Source organism: Lontra canadensis, unplaced genomic scaffold (genome assembly GCF_010015895.1).
Source record: "Lontra canadensis isolate GAN:19392208 unplaced genomic scaffold, GSC_riverotter_1.0 scaffold28, whole genome shotgun sequence".
In the NCBI taxonomy this organism is placed as follows: domain Eukaryota; kingdom Metazoa; phylum Chordata; class Mammalia; order Carnivora; family Mustelidae; genus Lontra; species Lontra canadensis.
The window spans coordinates 1,646,008-1,673,914 of record NW_022631022.1 but is presented as its reverse complement, the minus strand read 5'-3'; the positions used below and the strand labels follow the sequence as shown (position 1 = coordinate 1,673,914).

The window sequence follows — 27,907 nt, the reverse complement described above, 5'->3', positions numbered from 1 at the left end:
CTTCAGACACTGTTCTAAACCTGGGAATACAGTAGTGAATAGGACTTAATTCCTGTCATTGTGGCACTTAAATTCTAGAAGGGGAGGCTAAGAAGAAACACACAGTACACTCTCCGAGAGGGATAAATCTTGCTAGAACATAAAGCAGGGCAGATGATGACTATAGGAGAGGAGGAGCTAGAGAGGATGGTCACAGGTGGCTTTTTTATGGGAGTGATATTTTAGCAGAGACTTTAGTGTCAGTGAGGCATATAGGAAAGATCATAGGGAACATCTTCGAGGAAGACGTAGTATCTGGTATAAATGCACAAGGTGGGAGCAAGCTTGGTGTAATCAGGGCCCCACAAGAAGGCCAGAGTGACTAGCGAGTCGCAGTGAGAGGCCCTGGGGCTGGACAGGGGGCCAGAGAAGTAAGCAGAAGCTAGATTGTGTAGGCCATGTAAGGAAGTTGTGTTTCAGTCTGAAATAGGGCGCCATTGGAAGGATTCAAGTAAGGAGGGCCATGATGTGTCTTCTCATTGAGTAAAACAGTCTTCTCAGAAATGCTCAAATATAGCATCTCAGAATATATGCCTATGTTCTTGGATTGTCCTCTTGGGAATACATTTTTTTTCCCCCAGAAAACCCGTGTTGTAGAGGAAGAAAGGGAGTATCAAGTACTCGTACTTGAAAGAAAAAGTACTCTTTATTTTTTTCAACTAACAGGCTAAAAGAGCTGCTTCTGAAATTTTTGCTTATGGTTCCAGATTTTAATTTTATTAGTATTGATAATAATCATGGTCATTTTAAGGAAACTTTTGGGATAATATGACAGTATTGTTGCTTCTCGTTCATTTACCTCATATTTGTGTTTATCTTACATGCAAGATACTACTTTATATTTTAGCCCAGTATTAAGTTGAGCACAGACCTTACACCATGAATCCTTTTGGCTTAGTTGCATGAAAATGATAGCCCTAAGTCATCAAGAGAAGCATATAGTTTGGCAGTTGAGATGGGGTTTTTTGCTAATGTATTAGCACTCTTCCTCCTGGTTCCTATGGTGGATAGTGGCATGCAATGAAATGACTGGCTTGTGTGATCTGAGGCCAGAGAACTCAGGGAAGTGACAGGTCACAGAGAGCAAACCAGTGATGTCCTCCCCGATTCGTGAATAAAAGGTTCAAACCAACTATGTAACATAGAAATGAGTTTCTGAATGCCTTGAATACCAATGTCTCAGCTAAGATTAAATATCTGAGTGTGTAATGGTGATATCACATTACATTGAACTGTAAAAAAGTTCACATGTGATTCTTAAGCTCTATGATGTTATGGGGAAACCTTTTAAATGTTTGCATTTCTGGGAGTTCAAAGGCTGAGACCTTTCTTGAGCTCTGCCATCCCCTGACTCATGGCTGTGACTTTCCTTTCTGGGACTCAGTTTCCCCTGCTTGTCAAAGTCATTGGACTGATCTTTAATGTCCCTCTAGCACTAATGTTGGGTGACTTGATGAGTCTAAGAATTGCCTTTTGGGGAGAGCCCTGTGAGATAGAAGTGGTAGTAGAACTCCGTGACAATTCAACTGAAAACTTTCATTTTTAGCCAAAGAATTATTTAATCTCACAAAGAAAACGTTTTAAGCTTAATAGGATCTCTTGATTCTGAGTGGATCTGCCAAATCCTTTTTTTTTTTTTTTTTTTTTCTTTTTTGGTCTCTGACAGTTATCTCTAATGATTATGTCAAGGGCAGGATGAATGTGATGACACAGAGCCAGTATATATTTACCCACGTGGGTGGCTAAGGAGAGTGGGATATAACAGAGATTTAATGGATATTTACAAAAACCAGTGAACTACCTCAAAATGGGATTCTTTTTTGGCTTGTTCTACCAAGAAGGGTAGTAATGTAATCTTTGTCTTTTCCATTTAGCTTGTTGACTATTGATTGTCTGTTTAGCTAATTAAACCCTGATTTACATCTTATGTTAAAAAAAAAAAAAGTCTCAGGACTTCTTACTAGTGTGTGTGAATGGATTTGCACCTCCTACTGTTGAACCCCTCAGGCTTCCTTTCACTTCTCAAGGGACTGGTTCAGGACACTGCATTTGTCAGTCTTCCAAATACCAGTCTGTAAAGCTTGATCTTCTTGAGACTGTTTATTCTTGCAATTGCCAATTTATTTGAAAGATCAATGAGAACATGAAATGTTTTCTTACCATATTTTCCCTTTTATTGCATCTATAATAAAAATGCTCTTTTAGTAAATAAAGATGGTTCAGTTCATTGCAGAAGTGGGTTTTGTTTGTTTGTTTGTTTGTTTTCACTATCTTCCGGGTCGCACCCAGAGCCAAACATAAAGTTGAGCCATGCCATGGTTTTCCAGCTTCTTGCAAGAATCTGGAAACTACACGTCACAATTATCTAAAGAAGCAATCATTTTTCTGCTTTAAACAGGATAAATACAAAGTCAGTAGCTTTATAAGTATGTCATAGATATCATTGGTTTTTATAGGAAAAATAACTTTTTCCTGATGTTCAGCTTTAGGAAAACTTGACATATAAAAATACTCATATTTGTGAAATGCACTTAACTTCTTTTCAAAAAAATAACATGCTCCATTTTAGTATCATATGAGGCATACTTACAAATCATCCACTAGTAAAGTGGTTAAATATGAATTTTTAGCCTCTGATTGAAATGGAAATTATTTCTCAGATATCCTGGATAATTCCTCTATAGAACTGGAAGACTAGGGGCACCTGGGTGGCTCAGTCAGTTAAGTGTCTGCCTTCCGCTCAGGTCATGATTCCGGGGTCCTGGGATTGAGCCCTTTATCAGGCTCCTTGCTCAGCAGGGAGTCTCCTCCCTCTCCCCCTTCCCCTGCTTGTGCGTTCTCTCTCTCTCAAATAAATAAATAAAATCTCTTTTAAAAAAAGAACTGAAAGACTGCACCTCAACTTGACTCAAAGAAGGATGAATATGTACTGTTAAATAACTCTCATACAGTCATATCGTCAATATGAGTGAAGTAGTGGTTCTTTGCCTATCTTACTGAAATTCTTCTATTACTTGTGTGAGATTGAAAATGTAACAACCATACCCAAATTTATACTTCCAAGTGAATATTGGTTCCTTTAAAATAGTTACCTGGGAAAGCAGTGCAATTGTTTTCAGCAATGCCAGTATTGCCATGGTTCCTTCTTTTGAAACTGCCTCCAGAGCAGCTGTACCTGTCTGGTGAGGTTCACATGGACTTGAGTTTATCTGTTGATTCATTTGACGAATATTTATCAAATGGCTACTGTCTGCTAGTAATGCTCATTTTCAGGTGGATGAAAACATAAAACCAGTAAACAGCATGACCCTGTCCTCCTTCTGTTTACAGTCTAATGGTCTGGTTTTTGGAACCAATTGATTTGGGAAAGATGAAGGATGTTAGTGAATACCATTTTAGTGAAAAATATTATGAAACAGGGAGATTGGTTTTTCTTTTTTACTTCATAAAGTGGTTTTCGGAGTGATATCAAAGAGAATTTTTAAAACATTTTGAACTGAGTATCTTTGGAATAGATTGATTGCTTGTCTTGGTACTTAATTTGAAGGACAACATTCATTTAGAAAGATGTTAATAATACTCTTTTACTTTATTATTTTTTTTATGTGTATTTTGGACCTTATAGTTACTGCCCTTTGTTTAGTTAATTTGCAAATTCTAAGAGAGAGTCCTGGTTTACATTTGAGAAAAACTGTTACACAAGATAGATAGATACCTAAATGTGGTTGACCTGTTGATCTTTAGTTTTGTGTATGTATTTAATTTTACATTAAGTGGTGAGTCATAGCCTGCCCTTGACTAGTTTATTTCGGTTTTTACAAGTATGTGATTATACTCTGGAAAATAAAATGGAAATATCTAGCTATGCTTCATCTTGTATTATGATATTATGTCATAAATAAAATTGGACTAAAAACCAGTTTGACCTTAGACATCCAATGCACAATGTAGAAAGAGAAGAAAAAAAATATTCTCATAGTGAATACGCAGAGGAAAAACTCAATGCAGCGTCTGGTAGTTTTATTTATAATAATGCAACATATCTGTCTCTACAGGGGGCTCCTTGGATGTATATAGAAAAATTCCAGAGCATGTCCTTGGAAGAATTGCAATAGCAGTGAGTATATATGGCTTCAACCTTATGAAATTGGGGTGATTGAATCTTTCTAGTCTAATCTGTTTCCCTTATATCCTCAGGATGTTTTCTTTTTCTTCAGTCCTTGTTGACTGCCAGGGCCTTTTCCGCTCTCTTCTTTTGTCGTTTTTGCATTTTCTTTTTTTCATAGACCAACCCACAGTAACAATACAGTCACATGACATACTTCAGGATTATGGGGACTGTGACCTCTTCGGCTTTCATATGTTTACATGGCCTTAGTATGCTTGCTAACCAGTAACATTTCCAGGTTCTTCAGCAAGAAAGCTGTTTGGTATCTCAGGAAAAAAATTGAGGGTTGCTGGGGGGGTGGAGGTAGGGAGAGGGTGGTTGGGTTATGGACATTGGGGAGGGTATGTGCTGTGGTGAGTGCTGTGAAGTGTGTAAGCCTGATGATTCACAGACCTGTGCCCCTGGGGCAAATAATACAGTATATGTTAATTAAAAAAAAAAAGCTGTTTGGGGGACATTTTGTAATATTAAGCATGTGATTAGAAAATACTTTTCAAGTCCAAATTATTAAAATAAAACTATTTATAAGAAAACACTATTCTTAAAGACTTTTGCAGACTTTTTCTTTTCTTGGTTTTTAATTTTTTTGCCAGTGATGTCTAAGAACTTATTCCCTCTGTGATTAAAAGCAGTTTTCCTATTTTCTATATTCACACATTAATTGATGAATATTTTAACTAGTCTGACATTACTATATAAGCTCTAGATTTGAAATTTGGAATAATACAGGCTGAACAGCGTCTAAGAGAAGTCATGGGGTGGTGTAATAGGAAACAGTTGCTAAACTAAAGGCACTCTGATAACTTAAGCAGTTTAATGCAGAACAATGCGGTTATACCATGTACCATTTAATTAAATGGCTGATGTTTGCATTCATTATACATCAGACTGACAACTCAAATCCTTTAATCCAACATGGACACTTATTTGGTCTCAGTTCATTGTAATTCACAGCTTTCCTTTTTTCTTTCTAATTATTAGTGTGAACTGCCCACGGTGATGAGAACTTTGTTTTCTGATGCTTTTGCTAAGTAGCTTCTAATCTACATGTTTAGGTAGATTAGTTTAGTATGAAATTTGAGTACTTAAATCACTATTTTAGATGAAAATAAAAGTGTTTCATTTCCTCTTTTAATCTCAGAGGGGAATGAATGCTTTGTGGCTTTTGGCAGTTCCTGGCTCTAAAGTTTAATAACACGTATAATAAAGGGCAAAAAAAGGCAAGGATACCAATTGAAAAAGAAAAAAGTATATGAGTTCTATATACTCAATTATGTGTTGAACTTGGCTAAAATAGGAATCTGCCTCCTTCAGTCAGAGAAGCATGTTCTTCCTGGACTTCATAAATCTTACCTCCCTCTTGTGTGGGGCATCCGCACAAGGCCATTGGTCTTTTCAATTCTACTGGAGTGAGAAGCCTGCGAAGTGAATAGAGTCAGCAAAAATAATAATAATCGGGCTTCAAATACCGGGGTTACCTCTTGGGTAATAGAAAGTACAACAAAAATTATTTTAAATAATTTTTAAAGGCACTTAAAATGAGTGCTAGCACAAAGCATTGTTTACATTTTCCCTTGCATTTTTTTTTTAAAAATTAGGGGGTTTTCTCCCCCCCTAAAATGTGTCCAATTTCTTTAGCTTTTATGGCTCATCAGGTCATAGGAATGAAAACTGCTTGTGGCCAGAGCAAAAGAAATGCTTTTGATAATTTAGCTCTTCATCTGCCACTTCTTGTAAACTCTGCTGGGGCCTAAGCTTGCACAATGCCTCCATAGCATATTTTTTTAATGTAATTTGATTAGGCTACAAACTTGAATAATCATTTGTTGCAGTTGACAGACAGGAGCAGAAGGATTCCCCCAATCAAAATAAGACTAGTAAACTGATGTTTGTAGGTCTTCTCTCCTCTACCGTTCTGAAGACAGATCAGCATTGTTCTTTGAGTTCCCTACATGAGGCCCGAGAATGCACATGGCTGCTCTTTGCCATGTCAGAAGCAACAGAATCAGAGGAGAGAGGAGAGAAATAGTATCGAATACCTCCCTGTGCCAATGTTGATGAAGCGTTTTATTTATTTATGTATAAATATTATGTCATTTAATCTTTATTGCAAACTCTAAATTGTAGGTTACTGATCATGTTTTTATACATGTGCAAGATGAGCTTTAGAAAAATTAAAGTTACCTATAACTAATCAGTTAAGATTCGAACCCAGTGCTGTTTTACCCCAGGCCCCATGCTCTTTCACTCTCCTTTATTAAGAGAATGAGAAAAAAGGAGAGGAAGGCCTGAAAGGGAGAACAAAGTTAAAGAGAAAAAAAAAAGAGAGAGAGAGAGAGAGGGAGGGGAAAAAAAGAGAGAAACATATGATAAAGAAGTGGAGTGACACATGGAATTGCTTCAGATTCCTTTCATGTCTTAGAACCACATCTAGGCATTTCGTCCTCTCCTCAGTTAGCTGTATTTCTCAGGTTCTAATAACCTGGCATGCTGTGGATGTCCAAAGCTCCAAGGTTCGTTACAGGATGGCCCCTGTCAGCTTATATGATGCATTGTTTGAATCTTCTCTTATAGGATATATGGCAAGAGAATATTTTTCCAGGAAAAAAGCTATTCACATAAACTGGCCGATTTTAGCCTTCCAGCTTGCTCAGTGATTTTTACCCACTTTCCATTTGAATGTGGTTCCCTAGAAAGAGGAATGCCTTTCTGCCATTCCTGGCCATCCTCGCACGTTTTATTTTTCCTCTCATTTCTGAAGTAGTGACATTGTGTGCTGTATTTTGAGTGGTAATGTTAATTGTAGTTGTCCCTGAAAGGATGTGCACTTGACATGTCAAGGAGTGAGTGATTGACAGCAGATATAAGTACTTTTAGTGTCAAGGCTTTGTCAAGTCATCGTTGTGAAGCCTGGCATACTGAATACCAATAATACCCTCTAGAGATTCAATGGACAGATTTCTAGCTCCTTCTACACTGCTTTTTATACGCTTCTCAAGGAAAACGTAGTCTATTTTGACAAAGTTGGAAAAAATCACACATTCTTTTTGAAGCTCTAATAAGATTTATAATTTTATTAAGTATCACAAAACCAGCATTTGTTTTACTTTTTTTTTTTTTTTTTTTTTGCCTGATGAGCTGAGTGTATGGATTGCCTTCCCCTTGTGTGTTTACTGGTTATTCATTTTTTGTGGGACCAGTTTTTAGTCGCAAACCATCTTTAATGGGAAGGTTTTATAATATGCAACTAAGCTTATAAATTGGGAAGTTTAGCCCTAATTCCAGAACTCAAGAGGTGATTACTTCCATACTAAATAAGATGGCTTCATCTTATTCACCCAAAGAAAAAATTGTTTTCATTATTGCTGTTATTTTTATAAGCATTTATGGAAATATTTTTGCCTATTTCCTTCCCCTGTCCATTATCATTATTACTATTTTGATATTTTCTTTTTTCCTTTTTTTTTTTTAACTATCTTACCGTCCAGAACATATGTGTTTTATTGTAATGACACTTATTCCAAATCCTGGAAGAAATAATTTGCTATAGAAATGTATTCTGTTCTCTTAAAACAGACTAACTTATTGTGGAAATGATCATACCTCGCTAGCAAATTTTTCAGGAGTATATCCCCCTCTAAGAACTAAAATATGTCGATCTCAGCATTAATTGATACAGATTTTTCCTTCTTCTAGATCTTTAGTATTTGGAAATTGGTTTTCTCCTTTTGCATTTCTCTTTTCAGTATTGCTCTTAGTCTTTCTTGATCAACTAAAATCCTTCCAGATTTAGCCCCAACCTTCTTCTCATCATTTTCAAAGTATATATATAAATCACTCAGTTACTCCTCATAATGGCAGGTTTCCTTGTTTTTACAATCCTGAATTACCTAAAATTTCCTATAATGGTGGGTACTTTTAAATTCTGGTAGTAAATTTTGAGTGATAATGGTTCATTCCATTGTATCTGATACATAATTATGAATAGTCAACCTTGAAATTGTTAGGTTCACACTCATGTGCATAGAGGGTCAGAGGGTGTGAATAAAACAGGTGCATCCCCTTTTACAACCATTTCTATATAAAGATTGTTAAAGCGTTTAGTGATTAAAATTCTCACATAGATGGTAACCTTTTTTTTTTTCAGAATCTTATTTGACTGATTATTCTTAACACTGTCTGTTCAATCAAAAATCCAATATAATTCGAATGTTTGTATTTTCTCACTTTATTTTCTTGACCTGCCCTTTCAGTGTTTCCTACATAACCCCACACATACGCTTATATCTGCCAGCCTGGCTTGTGAGGCCTCTCATCTTGGTATACTTTGTTCTTTCCTACCTGAATATCATTTAAAACATTTTTTGGAAACTTTTTTCTTTTTTAATTATTTTAAACTCACAGAAAAGTTGTAAGATGCTTCCTCCAGATTCCCCAGTTGTTAACAGTTAACCACGTTTGCTATGTGTTTATTTCCTGAAACATTTGAGAGTACATTGCAGATCATGGCCCTTTACCTCTAAATACTTCAGGTGTATATTTCTTAAGAACAAGGACATTCTCTCCCATCAGCGCTGTATACTGACCAAAACCAGGAAATTAGCATTGGCTGGTATAATATTAACCAGCCATCTAAATCAGCAGTCCTAGCTTAATTTTGCCAGTTGTCCAGTAATATCCTTTCTAGACCAAAAGAATAAAAATTTCGGGTCCAGGGGCGCCTGAGTGGCTCAGTTGTTGGGTGTCTGCCTTCTGCTCAGGTCATGATCCCAGCGTCTTGGGATCAAACCCCACATTGGCTCCCTGCTCGGCAGGAAGCCTGCTTCTCCCTCTGCCACTTCCCCTGCTTGTATTCTCTCTTTCACTCTCTCTCTCTCTCTCTCTCTCTGTCAAATAAATAAATAAAGTCTTAAAAAAATAATTCCAATCCAGCATCCAGTCTAAGGTTATACATTGTATTTAGTTGTCATGTCTCTGGTCTCTATTAACTCGGAGCAGTTGCTCAGCATTTCTTTGTCTTTCCTGACCTTGATCTTTTTGAAGAGTACATGGCCCCAGCACGTGGACAGTATATTTTTACCTTGGCCTGAACACTTTCCTCTTTCCTTTACATTAGTTGAATCTGTTACTTAGAGCTCAGCACTTCGGTAAAGCCTTCCTGATTATAGGCAGGAAAAGCGATCTCTGCTCTCCCCATTGCCTTTCATTAGTTAACTTTTTAAAAAATGTCTTTCCTTAGTCATAGATGTCATTACTTAAAAAAAGAAAATTCCACATGCGGAAGTATAGGAAAGGAAGGCCTTTCCTCCCCGCCCACACCACCACTGAGAATTTAATAGATGTGTTTCCAGGTCATGTTGCATGCACATCCATTCCTTTTTTTCATTCATTGTGTCTTAACTTTAGATCCCTGGAAGCCAGTTAAAGGAAAGAGGTCTGTAACTTACACATTTGGCATCCTCAAAGAGGATGGCACAGAAATGGGAGATGTGCAAAAAATGCTTGTTGGTTTTCAGAGTTTTAAAGGAAGAATGATGGTTGATATGGTAATATGTTTAATATTATAAATATATGTTTATATAAAATATAAATAAAATATGGAAAATTTCTGATAAAAATCATAATTGGACTGTTTCTCTTTCTTAAATTTAGGTTGTTAAAGGCCTCACCTATTTGTGGAGTTTAAAGATATTACATAGAGGTATGTATCACACTTACAAGCTCTGACTTAATTTGTGAATTTGGGTGGGTAGGGAGCTCTCCAGGTACCTTGATTTTTAAATAAAATAAACGATCTGATATTTAAGCCAGTTGACATATTTGGTAATCAAAAAGGTGGCTGCTTTATAAATGTTTTTCTTATTTTCTCCTTCAGCTGCTCTCATTTTAGATTATAGGCGAGGTATTTTTGTGGATGGTTACCAAACAGATAAAAAGGTATTTCATAGTATTTGAAAATCATAGGATCTGATTTTTAATCCTGAACTCTAGTTACTGCAAAGCCTTCACTTTCTATACAGCTGTGTCCCTTCCACTTATTAATGCTTCACATATCACCATACACTGATCCTTAAAAGATTGCCTTACATACATACCTTGAAAGTAAAACTTTGAGCAAGGAGTTGGTGGATGCACCACAGATTAGTCGCCTAGTCTATTAACAGAACAAACGAGAAGAATAATCAGGTAACTGTTGAATGTTGTGAAAGGAGCCTCCCTTTGAATTTTTCAATGTTCCCAACATGTCTGAATTCATTTGGAGCAAATTATTAAGTGAGAAACAGACCATAGCAAAGCAACTTCAGGGCCTCCTAGTACTAATGGTACTGTTGAATTTTACACATCTACTCAGCCCTGCTTCGTGCACATTTGGGGAATGCAATAGCATGCACATTGGACAGGATTAAAGGAAAGTTTTTTCTTAAAAAAGTTACAAGCTTTGAGAGCGCGAGTTAACAACTGATGCCTTCCATTGTAGTATCACATCTGTCACTAAGGGTTGTTTCCTTTGTGGTGGTTTTAACATCTTAGTGATTTCAGATTTCTTCTTAAATCCCTCATCCTCTTCTGAAGAGGATGTGTAGACTTTGACAAGTAAAACTTGCAGTTTTTGAAGGCGTTTATGCAGATTAAATGGAATCACGAACCAAGTTTTCCCTTAAAGCCAGTCCATTCTGTTTCTAGAGTAGAGTTGGTGCAAAATGTAGGCGTAGGGGCAGTGAGCTGAGCTGTGTTGGTGTTACTCTTCCTGGAAGGAAGTCATCATGCGAACACATCTCGTGGGTGAGAAAAGAATGGAGCATTTTCGCCACTGAGGTTAAGAGAGAATGGTATTTAACATAATATGACCTATATTGCTTCTATTCCCTGTATTCCCAGCTCCCCACACTCCTCAACCCATAAAGTGGTAATAGCCCTTTGAATCGGAGTCAACCCAGTGGTCAGTTCTTGTCATTTTATTGATTTTTATGGACATCTGCTATCCATTTGACAAAGGAACTCGAGGAAGACATCAATTCTCAACAGCAAAGCCTTCATTTAAAAGGACCTTGCCATGGAAATGCAAATGTTACTATTAAAGTGATTCTTAGGCTTGTCCTGTACTCTGTACTACAGCATACTTCTGGCTTACAGTGAATTCTCCCTAACCAAAACTTTCTGTGAGGAATCTTAGTAGCACTAGGAACTATAGTGGATAGGGAAATACTGTTTGGTTATTCTGCCATCATCTTTGTTTTTTCTTCTTTGCAATCATTGGTTTTAGTTTTACTCTTTGTTTTGGAGAAATAATTGAATTTTTCTGTGAAATGGGATCTTGATAGACATGTTTCAAATGGATTTGTGCTTGGGATCTAAGAATAAAGCCCAAGGTGTATGTCAGATTCCCGGAACAACCATCTGTAATCACTGTGGGCAAGTGTGGTTGACCAGAGCCTCTCAGAGGTGAGTAGGTCTTCCCTAGCTCTGAATGCAACTTGAGCTAAGAAAAGGTTCTTTGGTCAGTTACTGCGGAAGCCTTCACTTTCTATACAATTGCATCCCTTCCTTTGACTAACATTTCAGATATCATCCTGTGCTGTTCCTTAAGAGATTGCTTCACGTACCTTGTGGCCTTAGTGGCTTTCCTGATTGAGGACATAAAGTTTCCAAAAAGGAATCCTGAACTTGTACTTCTCTTCTCAGTCTTTGCTGTCCAGCTGAATTCCTACTGCGTCACCCACTGTATAAATGCTCCTAGTTAAGGGAAGAAGGTATCTGTGAGGGGCGGAGTGGGGACAGTGGTAATAGACCAACAAACTCTCCCAAGGTTTTAAATAAATACCAGTGAGTGAATGTGCATCTGTGTCTGTCTAGTTGGAAAGACTAATGAATTACAGTGCAGGTGAACAGTTATTCCCAGTAATTATAGGTACCCATCTAAAGAAATAATATGCTGTGTTACTATACCTGATTAAATATATTTATATGCTTAGCTTTAGAGTTTCCTGGTTATTCATGGCAACTTTTGCCTTCTGGATTTAAAAGCGTGTGCTTTTATTGAAGAGTGGAAGAAGCCAGGTGTCCCTGAAGACTTTTGTGAAGCATTGTAATGAGAAATTTACTCTAGATTGAGTAGTTGTTAACTTAATATTTTAGAGGTTTTGTCCATATTTAATAACTTGGATTCCATAAAAATAAGATTAAAGATGCTTTTTTATTTACCAAAAAGCTATTTAATTTTCTCCCTGATTAAAAAATTATAGCTTTTTAGATCAGTTCAATCAGGCAATTAAAGATCAGAGCTTCCAAGTTCAGCTAAGGCAATTAAATAGGTAATATGCTTGTTTCTACACTTTTGCTATATAAGCTCATGGCTGTACCTTCTTAAAAGCCCATATACTCATTTTTGCTTACTCTAAATGAATGATGGATAGGAATTCTAGCTGAACATGTGTCACATTGTCAAATCAAAGGCAGTGGTCCTTCTGCGGGGGTGGGGGTGGGAGTGGGGGTGGGGGGCTGCTACAGGTACCACGAGAACAGAGTGAACAGAAGATGGTGCAGAGAAATGCTCATGAGTGATCTAAGTTTCTTTCTCCTTTGTCTTGGTCTAAGTACTTGTGTTCTCCAGCAATCATCATTTCGTTCCCTACAAATTCTGTTCCTAGGGCCAGGTTCTTGTACTTATGAACACAGATTTTAAAAGACGAAGAAACAAAGATGCATTCAGTTACCTAATGAAAAAAGAAAATACTGTTTCTCTCATTTAAATGGCTTCCTCAGAACACTGCAGTCCTGGATTTTTAGCTAGTGAAAACATAAATGCCTGCATAGTATCTTTTGGAACTTATAAAAAACACAGTTAATGGCTTCCAAACAAGCTGGTGAAAATTAAGAGTCTTTCCTGCAGCGCGTATTCAGTGAGGACTGTAGAGTAGAACGAACTCTGAGCAGCAGCAGTGAGACCACCCACCCTGTGAGGCTTGTTAGTCTGGCACAGGTTTGTTTCTTCCATGTGTGTAATGTCCACTGGACATTTTTTTTAAGAATTGAAATATAACAGTTACTGTTTATAATGAATGATCAAATATTATATTCAATAAGGTTTTTTTTTTTAATTTTTAAATTTTTTAAGGATTTTGTTTGCAGGAGAGAGAGATGAGCATGAGTAGAGGGAGGGGCAGAGAGAGAGAGAGAAGGACAAGCAGACTACCTGCCTGAGCGGGGAGCCCGCTGTGGGACTCGATCCCAGGACCATGAGATCATGACCTCAGCCAAAGACAGACATTTAACCGACTGAGCCACCCAGGTGCCACATCAGTAAGATTTTACTAGTTTTATTTTATTCCTGTAATGATTTGGTTGAGATACGTATGCAAGTACTTCATAGACTGTCAAATGCTAATAATGAGCCCAAGTCTTTATTATATAATAACTATGAATTAATCACTTTTTATCCAGTTTAAGCACATACCACTTCCAGATAAGCTAGGAAGAGAGTTTATTATTCTTTGTCTTACCGGGTCAAAAATTGTGAAAACCTTTTCTCTAAGATAGACATATGGTATCACATGAGAACATAATTATTAATAATGTTTGAAAGTCCACCAAGATTAACTACTGTGGAAGATTGTCTTTATTAAGCAGCACATGTGTGAGCCCCCTAACCATAGCATGTACTGACTGGATAAAAACAAAGAAAATGAACAATGAGAAAGTCTGGTAGACCAGATTTGACATTGCAGCAAACATCTCAGCTTAACTTCAAAACATACATCGCCACTAATGAGGTGAGAGCCCTGCATATTAATAAGCCTGCAGCTCCAGCCACGGCCATCATTACCCACATCAAACATAAATACAAGATTAACACCTGTGCCATTTCTTTGGAAGATGTGCGAATGCCCTGGCAGTAACTGCTCGCTCTTTCCCTGAGGATAAAAAATAGAAATGGAAGGGTAATGAGAATAGAGCTTAGATTAAGAAAATAAAATTGGCAATCAGGCTCTGGCAATCTTACACAGATGGACGAGTTTATAGAAAGACAAAAACCTCGATGGTTGGTGTCCCAAGACATTTTTTGTATATATGAACCTGGTTCATTTCATCTGCTTTCTCTAGTAGGAGAGTTTTTTCGTGTTTTTGTATTATATATAAATATACTTTTTAAATTTTTAAAAAGATTTTATTTATTTATTAGAGAGAGATTACACACGTGCACACATGCCAGGAGAAGGGCAATGGGAGGTGGAGAGAATCTCAAGTAGACTCACCACTGAGCACAGAGCCTGACAAGGGCTTGATCTGACAACACCAAGTTCAGGACCAGAGTCAAATCAAAAGTCGGGCACTTAACCGACTGAGCCATCCAGGATTCCCCCTATGTTTATAATTTATGTTATTCTGAAGGCAGACACTGTGCAAATAGAATTGTGTTTAGAGAAACCAAGTCTTGTGGTTTCAACATGCATGTTTGAATGTTATTTTCTGCTCCCTCCTGGCTTTACTTGTTAAAATCTGGCCTCACACGGACCTAATTGGAACTACCTTAGATTCCAAAGTTGTGTCATTAGTTCAGTCATATAGGAACTATTATTTAATACCAGCTATGTTCCAGACACTATGTCTGTATTCCAGACACTGGGAATACATTAGTATAAAAAAAAAAAAAAGATTCCTATACTCATGGAACTCACTCTAGTAAGGGTAGAGCAGGGTTGTGAAACAGTCCATAAATAAAAAACATAGTAAAAAAAGTAAATACAGTGTGTCAGAAGATGGCTAGTAATATGGAGAAAAGAAAAGGTAGGTCAGGCTTGGAGCAGCCAAAGGGTAGGTTGTAGCATTCCCAGGGTAGGCCTCAGAAGATGAGCTTGGAGCAGAGGCTTGGAGGAGGAGAGGAGCTGGTCAAGTAGGTATATGGGAGAATAGAGCAGGAGTCACCAGGTAGGATGTGTCTGGAGTGTTCACAGAACAGCAAGGAGGCTTGTGTGTTCTGTTAGGAACTGTTGCAGGTGAGTTACAGAAGCTCAGATCAAGGAGACAGTTGTGAGGATGAGGAGAGGTAGTCAGATCCTGGGTATATTTTAATTGTAGAATCAATGGAATTTCCCAATGCATTGCTTTGTGAGTATTAAGAGAAAGAAAGGAGGTAAGGTTGCTTGAAGTTTCAGTAGTAGTTCAGTGTACTAAATAATGTTTCCTGCTACTTTTTTTCTGTAATAAAAGGGAGCCCTTCACTAAAATTAAAAACAGATAACATAAGTGTCGACAAGAATATAGAGCAGAGGAAACTCTCCTGCATTGCTGGCACAGATGCAAAATGGTACAGCTGCTTCAGGAAACAGTTTCACTTTCCTGCAGCACAAGCCAGCTTGATTCACAGTTCTCCCAAACTGGAGACAGCCCAGATGTCTCGTAGATGGCACACAAATAGGCAAGCTATAGTTAATCCGTACAGTGGTGGGAAACTATGTGATAATAATAGGGAACAAACTACTGATACATGCAACAGGGACAGATGTCAAGGACTTTATGCTAGGTGAGGGAAGTCAGCCTCAATGGGCCACCTCTTGTATATTCCACTTTCACGACATTCTGGAAAAGGTAAAACTATATGGATAGAAAATGCATGAGTGGTTGCCAAAGGGTAGAGGGCAGGTTAACTCTAAAGCTATGAGGGAATTTTGGGGAGTGTTAGAAATGTTCTGGATCTTGATTTTGGTGGTAGTTACACAATTGTACACATTTGTTGGAACACACAGATCTAGCGCACCTGGTTGGCTCAGTTGTTAAGCATCTACCTTTGACTCGGGTCATGATCCCAGTGTCCTGGTAGTGAGCCCCGTGTCAGGCTCCCTGCTCAGGGGAGATCCTGCTTCTCCCTCTCCCTCTGTGATCTCTCTGGCTTTCGCTCTCTCTCAAGTAAATAAATAAAATCTTTAAAAAAAACAAAGCATGAACACATAGATCTATACACCTGGAAAGTATGAATTTTACTACAGTAATTCAGACTTTAAAAAATATATTAACAAAGGAAGAGACAGAAGGAACTCTCTTCTCAGCAGTGTGGTAGAAGCTGTGCTTTAGAAAGAAGTTTCCCCCACCAGAAAGGCAAATCATTCATTTGAAGAGTCTCAGTGATTCTGTCATTATCACCGTACCTCATGGTCCCTGAAAAATCCTACCTGTGTTTGGTCTAACAAATCAGTAGGTTGAAAAAAAATCCCTGATGATTTAAAGGACATTGGCAATGTCAGAGAGAGAGAGAGAAACTTAGAAGTAGCTGTTGTTGTGGTCTAGGAATTGGGATCATCTGGAAATTGGACAATATTTTCTTTCCTTAGTTAAACCATTTTTTCTCTTAGATAATAGTAAAGAACTACAAGTGTGTAATGCTGACTTGGCCCAACTTGGACAATTTAAAAAGCTTAATTTCTAAGAAGGAATAAAGCTTTATTTGAATTCCCAGTTCAGTCACACTGATTGACTGCCTTGTTGTGTGACCCTGGAAAGGCAGGACTCTCCTCTCTGGGCCTCAGTTTCCTCTTATATACATTGAAGGGATGGCTAGGTGATTGCTCGGTTTCTTCAAGGACCAGGATTCCATATTCTGTGATGTGGGACAGACAGAAGGATGACAGGCTTGTGAGGTAAGGGAATAAGGCTAATCAGAGAGATATATGGGAAAAGAAGGAAAAAGATCAGGAATCCCCAAGAGTAGGTTATGCTTTGGAAATAATAATAGGATTAGTAAGAGTAATAATAATGAATATTTATTAAGCATTACTCTGTACAGACACTGCCCCAAGTGCTTGATTGTCTATAGACTATTTTGTGTTCATTCAAAGTACGGACTTCCATGAAGTATGAAATTGTCTAGAACTGAAGATGAGACACTGAAATGCAAACAAATAATTGAGAATTAAAGCAGTGTGACTCAGCTAAGACAATGGGTGCTTTCGGGGCACCTGGGTGGCCCAATTAGTTAAGCGTCTGCCTTCGGCTTGGGTCATGATCCTGGGGTCCTGGAATTGAGTCCCATGTCAGGTTTCCTGCTCATTGGGGAGCCTGCTTTTTTCACTGCCCCCCGACTCATGCTCACATTCATGCCCTCTCTCCCTCAAATAAATAAAATCTGAAAAAAAAAAAGAAAAGAAAAGAAAATGGGTGCTTTCTAAACCAGAATGGTGTAGTAAAATCGAAAGACATCTTTAAAGGGAAATGGTTTTTCCTGCTATAAAGTATACCAAAATAAAATATTTTGACTAACAAAGAATTATAAAAAGAACATGTTGAGACACAACATGGGTGAAAAAAAAACTTTTTTTTATCTTTTTATTTTGAAATCATTATAGATTCACAGGAAGGTGCCAAAAAAAGGTACAAGAAGAATGCCCATGCAAGGGCATTCTTTTTGAGGAAGGAATTTGGAAGAGAATTGGAGGCCAGTTATCCAAAAGAGTGTAGGCAGGTAAATGTTATATATATATACTTGTGAATGCCTTTTACATGAGATCAGTGTAAACTTCAAGATTTGAAAAAATGTTAGAATATTTGTATTACATCCCCAAATTATTTTATTGTATTTATTAAATGAGAGAAGAGGATGGGATGGTAGAAGTAAAACCTTTGAATTCCTTAGGAAAGAAATGTTAATGTCAAGGTGGCTGTGTTAACACCTTAATGGGTAGTAAAGTTGGGATTTTTGGCAGAAACTAATTAGGGAATCATCATTTGCTGGATAAAGTGATTCTTTAGGGAAAGGATTGTTGGAAAACATTACTGTCAGTTGAAAACTGACTTGGTTAGTTTTAAGTAACTTATGAAAAATGTGCACAAAACTTTCACAACAACCTCTTTTGTAGAGATGTACTGAGTGTATGCTTACTCTTTGGTCACAGTGAGTTTTTAATCTCAGCCGTAATTTCCCTATCTGGAGGAGCAGTCACAGTTTTTGTTTTGTTTTGTTTTGCTTTAAAGAACTGGTTAGTGTTTGAGCAACCCAGGTCATTTAGAAAGGAATCGTCCCTGGTTGGTTTTATGTTGAACATGAGAGGCTGAGAGAGTCGAGGTGTGGGGGCTCCTTCCCTGAGCTCTGTGACTGTTTCAGTCTGGTGTGTCTGGAAGGGGCATTTGTGTTAAGCAAGTGCTGGTGACAGGAGCCCAGTTACCTTGGCTCCTGTTTTTAAATCCTTTAAAGAATGTCCTTTAAATGTAAATATTAATCACATGGCAATGCCATAGTAGATCATGACTCATGAACATTTGTGGAAAAAGAAAAATAGACTTAGTCCATTAACTGAGGTAAACAAACTAGTTTAATGACTGTGGGTTGTTGGTTTTTCTCCACCTCTGACAATCCACACAAATGAACGTCTCTACAGACTAAGCCTTCTTCCCCACATTGGTCATTCATTATCTTTGCCTCAGGTAACCACTGGGGATTTCCGTATTTGTGGTAATGATTTTCAGAAGACAAGAAACTCCATATTACATTACTTAAAAGTATTCTTTTAAAAGAATATGTGTCTAGAATGTATAAAGAACTCTAAAAACTCAACAGTAAAAAGACGTGAAGAGACATTCCACTGAAAGAGGATATACAAATGGCAAATAAGCTCATGAAAGGATGTTCAGCATCATGAGCCAAATTAAGACCACAATGAAATATTAGCACACACCTACCAGAATGGCTGAAACTTAAAAATAGAGATAATACCAAATGCTGATGAGGATGCAGAGAAATTAGATCACTAACACATTGCTAATAGGAATATAAAATGATACAGCCCCAGTGGAAAACAATTTGGCATTTCTTAGAAATTTATACATGCAACCACTGTCCAACCCAGTAGTTGCACTCGTAAGCATTTATCCCAAAGAAGTGAAGACTTAGGTTCACATAAAGACGGGTATACAAATGTTCATAGCGGCTTTATTTATAATAGCCCGAAACTGGAACAAACCCAGATGTCCATCAGTGAGTGAATAATTAAACATTGTACATTTATACTGTGTAATACTAATCAGGAGTTAAAAGGAATCTCCAGAGCATTATGCCGAGTTAAAAAAAAAAAAAAAGCCAGGCACAAAAAGTTAAATACAGTATGATTCCATTTTTATAATATTTTTTAAAAGAAATTTTATTTATTCATTTGAGAGAGATACAGAGACAGAGCACAAGCAGGGGGAGAGGCAGAGGGAGAGGGAAAAGCAGACTCCCAGCTGAGCTGGGAGCTCATGGGGCTCGATCCCAGGACCTGGAGATCATGACCTGAGCCAAAGGCAGATGCTTAATCGTCTGAGCCACCCAAGTGCCCCTTTATGATATTTTTTAAATGACAAAGTTACAGAAATGGAGAATAGATTGGTGGTTTCCAGGAGCTAAGGAAAATATTCAGGGGTCAGAGGAAAGTGGTAGAAAAGAGTATGGTGATGGACACGTTCTCTGTCTTGACTGTACCAGTGTCAGTACCCTGTTTGTGATATTGTACTATAGTTTTATAAGATGTTACCATAGATAGAGAGTATACAGGATGTCTCCATTTTATGTCTTTAACTGCATGTGACTCTACAATGATCTCAAAATAAAAAGCTTAATTTAAAAAATATGTGATCTTTCTATAGCTGTCTGTGTGGGTAGTCTACTTAATCAGAGAGGGTTGTTCTGGACTTAGTTTTTCTTTCTCCTATGCATCTGTGATAGGATTTATCACAGCAGAGTCTTCCCTTTCAGGACATCTCTAACAGGATGAAGAACCCAGGGGAATTACTATGCAGGGCACCTCCCCCCTCCCATTCTGAAATGAGTATCCTTAGAAGCCTTAGAGGAAAGAAAGGAGATCATGTGCCATACAGAGAAGGAACACAAGCAGGAGAGGGTAGTTATTCCCCCGTCATGTCCCCTAAAGGCCTTCTACCTTGCTGGGGGTTGGGATTTAAAGTCGACTATGTGTATTCGGACTTAGAGGTTTTCTTAGTACCCTCCAAGGAGCCCCTGGCCTCTATGATGAGCTCTGTCCAACTACCCGCAGGCTGCACTCTGTGTTCCCTGCCGCATGTGTGATTGACCAAGCCCCGCAGCCAGCTCTGATCATGGCTTTGTCTTGAGGCGGACCGTGAAGTTTAGCAGTTAATCAGAGGAAGACGGAGAACACTTGTGTGATGGTCATTTCTGTTGCTGAGAGGTTGAAGGCCACAGTTAGTGTGTGGTACTGATATGCCACTGCATGTTTATGAAATGAATAAATTGAATTGTAACTTTCTGGGAACATTGTTCTCTGAGAATTTTTTTCTGCAAGAAAAAATTGTTCTATAGTGGTATGTCGCTTCATTGGAAGTTATCCTTTGTTGCCCTTTCTAGTGTTAAAGTAAGAGATTTATCCTCAGGTAGAACACTCTGCCAGAATTTACAGCAGTTACAAGTTAGTTATACTTACAAGACCGCTCCACACCTGTTCTTTTCTCGAAGACCTAGTTTGAAGTGATCAGCCCCATGGAAATCAAGTCCATTATTTTGCCGTTGGGAGTATTAAGTTCCCTCTGGACTGCGTGCAACAATAATTGTTATCATTCACTGAATGCCTTTTGTCTAATACTGTATTAGATCTTTTGTGTGCATTATTTCATTTGAGCTTGGTGACAGCCTTGCAAGGTTGTCATCCCCATTTTTAGATGAAGAGATGAAGGCTCATCAGGCTAAAGAATTTCATCATAAAAAAGGCCATCAGGGGTTGGCGGTCTAATGAAGAGCTCTGGTTTTAGGTCAGACCCAGGTTTAAGTCCTGGTTCTGTCTCCTAATTCAACTTTACTACGTGACCTTGGGTCAGTTCCTTAACCTCCTTGAGGTCACAGCACCGTGTCTGGTTCATAATAGCTGTTGTGTAGTTCAAATAACACTTCACAAGAAAAGCAGCGAAAGGTTATGTGGGAATAGCTAGAACCTTCCCCAGACTTTCCTCCTTATCTTCTTTCCCATGAGAAATGGAAAAATCTAAAATAAAACATCTGAAGATCAGCCAGTTATTCAGTGCCAAAGCTGGGATAATAGTCCAGCCGATAAATTCAGATATGGTTTATCTTGTATGTAGTTCAGCTTGTTAAGGCCTAAGACTTGGGATTAGAGGGGCACCTGGGTGGCTCAGTCAGTTAAGCATCTGACTTTGGTTTAGGTCATGATCTAGGGTCTTGGGATCCAACCCCCCATCAGGCTCCTTGCTCAAAGAGGAGTCTGCTTGTCTCTCTCCCTCTCTCTCTGCCCTTCCCCCCACTTGTACATGCACACTTTCTCTCAAATAAGTAAAAAAAATCTTAAAAAAAAAAGAATAAGACTTAGGATTGGAGACTCTAGTTGTATAGCCCTAGGCAAGTTGTTTTATTAATTTGAGCCTCAATTTACTCATCTGTAAAATGGAGCTAATGATATTTATCTCAATGGTTATAATGAGAAATAAATGAGTTAATAATGCATATGATGATAATGCATTTAGCTCAGTGTTTTGGCATATCCAAGTACCACAGAGGTATTAGCTGCTAGAATTTTTCTTTCTTTCCTTTTTTTTTTTTCTTTTTAGGGGAAGGAGGGGCAGAGAGAGGGGGACAGAGAAAGAATTTCAAGCAGGCTCCACTGTCAGCACAGAGCCCGACACAGGGCTCAAATTTAAGAGTTGGGCGCCCAACCAACTGAGCCGCCTAGGAGCCCCTAGAATTTCTACTTCTTTTGAACGATTTACCAGAGTTCGTCTAGTGGACGTGCTGCTTCAAGTCTACAATTAAAATGCATCTTATAGTTTATTTGTGCATTTAATGTAATATTCCATTCCGTTTTTTCCTTTTCCTTTTTCACTGCTTTTATAGTCAGTAGGAGTCTTAGAATTCGTGGTATCTTAGATGTGGGGAAGTAGGTTCTCTCAGAGCTGGGACAGGATACTTGTCCCTTCTGAGTCTCAGGAACTGGTCCCTTCGCACCTGCTCTTTCTCACACACTGACCAGAATGCATACATATTGCTGGGCAGGAATCTAAAATCCGCTGTGCTAGAAGGGAACCTCTTTTACTTACTGTGAAAGGATTGAGGGAAGGCAGAAGCCGTTTTGCCCTTGGTATCAGCCTTTTTAAATGCTGCGTGTCTCTTGCCTTTCTCATCCATGAAGGAGAAAACCAGGTTTGTTGCCTCCATTCTGAATGGAATCATGAGACTAGATAGTAGCTGCCATTTCAGATAGCTAATTATACTGCTTAATTTTATTTAAGGCTTTGCAAGAATATTTGGATGACCTACCCTTTATTATGTGATGGAGTGATTAGAATAACTTTTATATTGCATTGTGGCTTTCTCTTATGTGCGTCCCTGTTGTGCACAGATGAATTTGTAATGCAGAATGTCAGCAGAGTCTATATTTAATTGTACCTGCTGTTCTCATTCATTAGAATGCAGTCCCCAAGAAATAACTAGATAGATATATTAGTTGTTGTCTTTTCATAAGACAATTAAACATAATGAAAGATAATGAAAGGAGGTTTCTGCAGCACCCTTGGAACAGTGCTAGGAGAGGGTACCAGGAGGGGAGACCTGCTAATGTGTCCTCTGGCTCCTGGCATGCAAGCAAAACCGTGTAATTGCTTTATGGAGGGAACAAGTTGTAGAGAAGTTTATTTCTGCTTTCACTGTCATCCACAACAGAGCCACGTGCCATATTTCAAAACAGATCACGTTCCCTTAACAATTTTAGCCATGGCTCTTTCTAAAAGCATCCAGCGAGGCTTGAAAGCACAGAGCAAATTAAATATTTTAAGTATAAAACATAAACGATACCAAAAAAAGAGCAGAAGTAGCAGATACCATCAGCACTTGGTAGGAATAGATCACAACAAAAAGGGAAGCCTCGATTTGTGTGGTTTTCCTTTTCTGACCAGAGAAAGCATGCAGTGGCTTGCACAAAGTCAACATTTTCTTTGGAGCTAATCTTACCAGGAAACAGACACATAGATCCCTGTACAAAGCGCATCGGGTAACTCCAGCTATAGGGTAGTGAAAGTGCTTCTATTTATCTTTTCTGAACAGCCCCCTCGGCACCCAGCCACATCATGACCGAGGGTAGCCTCCCCCTCTGACCCGCGATTGTGTTGGGAGTGGGGGCTGGGCTGTGGGCGGTGGGGCTTTTTGTGGAGAGCGGCAGAAAGCACATGCTCTCATGGGCTCCGGTCTTTATTAGCAAGCTTCAGCCTGATGCTGTTTTTGTGGATTGTTTAATGGCTAATTGATGCAGCGTGTGTCAAGATACAGTTTCTTGCACGAGGCAGTTATGGGTGGCAACATGGGTTGTCTCAACATGATACCAATTTCCACAGTCAATTTGGTCAATTCAGTGAAAAAAAGAATGAGTCAGTCCAGCCTGAAAATCAGAGCCGTTTCTGGAGGTTATTGAGGCAACCATGGTTGGTTGACCAAATTTTTCATGTTTGAACCAGTTGTTTTCACATTTTGTTTACATAGCCTTAGTTTTGGGGGGGAAATAGTCTTACAACACACAGAAGTGACTCTTAAAAATTCATGTCTTTAAATATTTATAATCACAATCGGGCCTTCTAGTGCGTATCATTTTTGAGAGGGAATAACCTTTTTGCCATTGGCATATAGTATGGGATCATTGTAATTAACTGATGTTTCGCATTTTGTCTTCAGTAGAGTAGGAAAGTGACCACGGTGATGGGAAAGCACCGGAGACACTATGGAGAATAAGTCAAATTGTGTTTTGAGGCCAATTTTTTAAGCAGTTTTATTGATCTATAACTCACATGTCATCAAATTCGCCCATTTTAAGTTTATGATTCAGGGATTTTTAATAAGTTATAGAATTGTACTGTTATCCCCATAATCCGTTTTGGAACATTTCCATCACCCCAGAAAAGTCCTCATGCCCATTTGCAAACAATCCCTGCTCCCAGCCCTAGGGAACCGCTGATCTATTTTCTGATTTTATAGAATTGCCTTTTCCGGACATTTTATAAAAACAGAATCATAAAACATTTTTTTTTTTTTTTTAGTAAGCCCTATCTGTAACATGGTACTCGAACTCAGTGACCCTGCGATCAAGAGTCACATGCTCTACCAACAGGGCCAGCCAGGCGCCTCAATGTAAAAATCTTTGCTATCTCACTTCTTTCACCTAGCATAATGTTTTGGGGGTTCATCCATGTGGTACCATATGTCATCCATTCCTTTTTATTGCTGAATAATAATTTGTTGTATGGGTAGATCATATTTTGTCCATCCATTTGCTAATAGACATTTGGATCATATCTAGTTTGGGGCTATTATGATAATGCTGTTACTCGTGTACAAGGCTTTATTTTGTTCTCTGTTCATATAACTCTTGAGTAGATAGGTGGGGGTGGTTAGTATCTTTCTTTAAATATTCGTAATCACAGTGAATCAGGTCATATGGTACATACTGCTTTTGAGAAGAAATAACCATTTTTTTATTAATCCATAGTTTATGACCAGGGTAGTTAACTGATGTTTCATATTTTGTTAAAAAATTGGACAGAGGGGTGCCTAGGTGGCTCAGTCGGTTAGGCATCCATCAACTCTTGATTTCAGCCCAGGTTGTGACCTCAGGGTCATGGGATCAAGCCCCACACCAGGCTTCATGCTCAGCATGGAGTCTGCTTCTCCCTCTCCCTCTGCTTCTCCCCTCTTCATGCTTTCTCTCTCACTCTCTCTCTTTCAAGTAAAATATGGGGCATCTGGGAGGCTCAGTCGGTTAAGCACCTACCTTCAGCTTAGGTCATGATCCCAGGGTCTAATATCAAGACCCACATGGGGCTCCCTGCTTAGTAGGGAGTCTGTTCCTCCCTCTCCTTCTGCTCCTCCCCCTCTGCTTGTGTTCTCTCTCTCTCAAATAAGTTTTAGAAACGAATAAATAAAATTAAAATGTCTTTAAAAGAAAAAGAGTAGGAAAGTGACCACAAGGGTTATATGGTAAGTTTATGCTTAATTTTTATTTTTATTATTTTATTTTATTTATTTGACAGACGGATCACAAGTAGGCAGAGAGGCAGAGAGAGAGAGGAGGAGGAGGCAGGCTCCCTGCCCAGCAAAGAGCCCAATGCGGGATTTGATCCCAGGACCCTGAGATCATGACCCGAGCCGAAGGCAGAGGCTCTAACCACTAAGCCACCCACGCGTCCCTATGCTTAATTTTTAAAGACATTTTCAGGCTGATTATTATTCAGTTAGAGGCTCCTGTAGATAACCATCTACTGTTATTTTATATGTGATGTGAGACCCTGTTTGTAAATTCTCTTATTCTTCTCACTTCCTGGTAGCTTTCTAATCTTCCGAGTACTTCAAATTATTAAACAGAACTATATCATAACTGCCTATTATCTATACGGGATGTCACTGCTGCAACTCAGATATTCATTACATCATCAATAAAAAGCCCACTTACTGTGAAATCTCACTGAAGGAGTGGGCAAATATTATGACAGGAGACTCATGTTGTGACCGGATAATTGTTAGCTCTTCTGAGATCCCAGCTGAACAGCACTCGCCATCCTGGTAGAAGGCGGTCTTTAGGTAGAGCTCGTATAATGAAAGTGAACTTTATTTAGAACTGGGTCTGGTTTAGTGTGTTAGATAACCCACTTCCTGACTTTCAGGGGTGAGTCATTGTCATTACCAATTCTACAAAGCAATAGCTCCAGTATATGTGGTGCATTCAAGTTTACAAAATGTTTCTCCCATTTATTTTATTTATTTAAAATAGCAATTTGTTGAGGTCCAGCTCTGTTATAGGCACTGCTAAGTACACAGTCCCACTCAGTTTTCCTAACCACCTTGTCAGCGTGGGAAGATCAGATACCATCTATAATCTTATATATCCTGTGCACGTGAGCACGCGCACACAGGCACACTCGCACACTTTCTGTGTCATCTCTGCTTCCTCTGAGAGGGTCTGACCAACAGATATCTATTCTGATTCCCATAAAAATCTATCTGCATAAAATGACTAAATTTTTTTCTAAAATGAAAGAAGATAAGAAATAGCTGATTTAAAAATGGATACTTGGCATTGTACCTTTATCTCAATTTCTCCAACATGGTATTGACCTCTTGGCCAAGATAGATTAAAATCAGACTCCTGCGAGTTAGAGAACACCAACACATATTTTATATCTAATGTTAAGAGAATTAGAGTTAATTTGTTTTTTTACCAAAGTGTTATGTTTTACATTCGATGAAGCTTGTTTCTTTTTAGTGGTATTAAGAGGACCTGTAATTTTACACACCTCATTTGTATTTTCTTTGAGAAAATGTCTCAGTTAAAATCAATGCCTTACTATTCATTTAAGCTCCCTTGTCTTCAATAAAACTAATTGATAAACCCTAATAATTAATGGCCTGATTAAACCAAAATGACTTACATCTGCCCTGATGATTGCCATTTATAATCAGTCACTTTAATGACTCCTCTTTTTTGCACTTTGCTTACAGAAGAAAGGTTATGGTGTTTTTAAGTGAGCTGAATAAAAAGCTATAGCCTTTCAGTTGCTGTTTGTTTTCCATAACTTGAGGGTGCAGTAAAATAAGCGTAGACACCAACTGCCCCCTTAAAATAAACTTTTTACCTTATCTGTCATGTTTATGGCTTGGAGTGAAGTTGAAAACAAACCAGAAGAGATCACTTTAGTATTCCTGGAGTGGTTCTCAAGAGTTGTAGAATTTGCATATTTTAAGTGAAAACTTGGAAGTAATAAGTTCAGTGGCTGCATACTGGGATTGTTGACACCTCAGATGCAAGGTGGGATATTTTATTTAGATGAAATAAAACTTAAATAGGAGGAGCCATCCTCATTCCAACATTTAAAAGAGATCCAGTTTGCTTCAAATTCTGCGAAATGAATTAAGATTTAGCCTAACTAAATAAAGCCCTAATGTCATACTCTGTCTATTTCAAAAAAAGGTTTGAGGAGCGCCTGCCTGGCTCAGAAGAGCATGTGACTCTTGATTTGGGGATTGTGAGTTGGAGCTCCACATTGGGTGTAGTGATTACTTAAAAAATAATAATAAATATGAAAAAAATATTTGAGGCAGCTTATGATATCAGGTCAAAACAATGAACAGAAGATAAAAGACAAGAATTTTAAAATAAAGAGATATTCCCACTTCTACCCAGGAAGCAATCACTGCTACGGGATTTGTCCTCCAGCAAAAACAACTAGGAAACTGGAAAAATTTATGAAACATCTGTTTTCAGACATTAGATAATAAGCATTTCAGGACTATGCTCCCTGAGAAAAGGTAACAGATGAAGTAAGCTCTGTAATCACCCAAGCTTTCTGCCTTGACACAGTTTCTGGATTGCAGCATAGGGGGAGGGGACTCAGACAGAGCCCAAAAGTCTTACTGAGCTGAAGAGACAGAGTTTGGAGATCAGAAAAGCCAAAATGGTTAGAATTTACAGGGTAGAGCTCTAGAGAGGCAGGAATTATGCAGAGAAAGAACTCAAGAAACTGTATTAGAGGGTCCTTAAGTCTTTAGCCAAATGACCAACCTCTGCATTCATAGAGTGAAGTCTTACAAAGCTAGACAAAGAACTACTGTCTGGGAAAGAATATTTCTAGCTAAACAATATTTCTAGCTAAACAATAAGCTAAACAATTCCTAAAGCTTATACAGAGTTGGAAATTTTTTTAAATTCCAATCAACCA

At 38.3% G+C, this 27,907-nt stretch overlaps 1 protein-coding gene across 10 annotated transcripts in view; it reads left to right on the top strand.

Annotated features, from left to right (window-relative positions):
* MAP2K5 (mitogen-activated protein kinase kinase 5) overlaps window positions 1–27,907 on the top strand; it is a 249,466-nt gene that overhangs the window by 97,436 nt on the left and 124,123 nt on the right. For 9 of the 10 annotated variants that reach the window (XM_032864619.1, XM_032864618.1, XM_032864617.1 and 6 more), the window contains exons 12-13: window positions 4,095–4,156; window positions 9,860–9,908. In XM_032864619.1, coding sequence (XP_032720510.1) covers window positions 4,095–4,156; window positions 9,860–9,908 — 111 coding nt within the window. Of the gene's footprint in view, window positions 1–4,094; window positions 4,157–9,859; window positions 9,909–17,544; window positions 17,661–27,907 lie in introns of all 10 variants that reach the window. The other variant, XM_032864623.1, reaches the window with a different exon arrangement.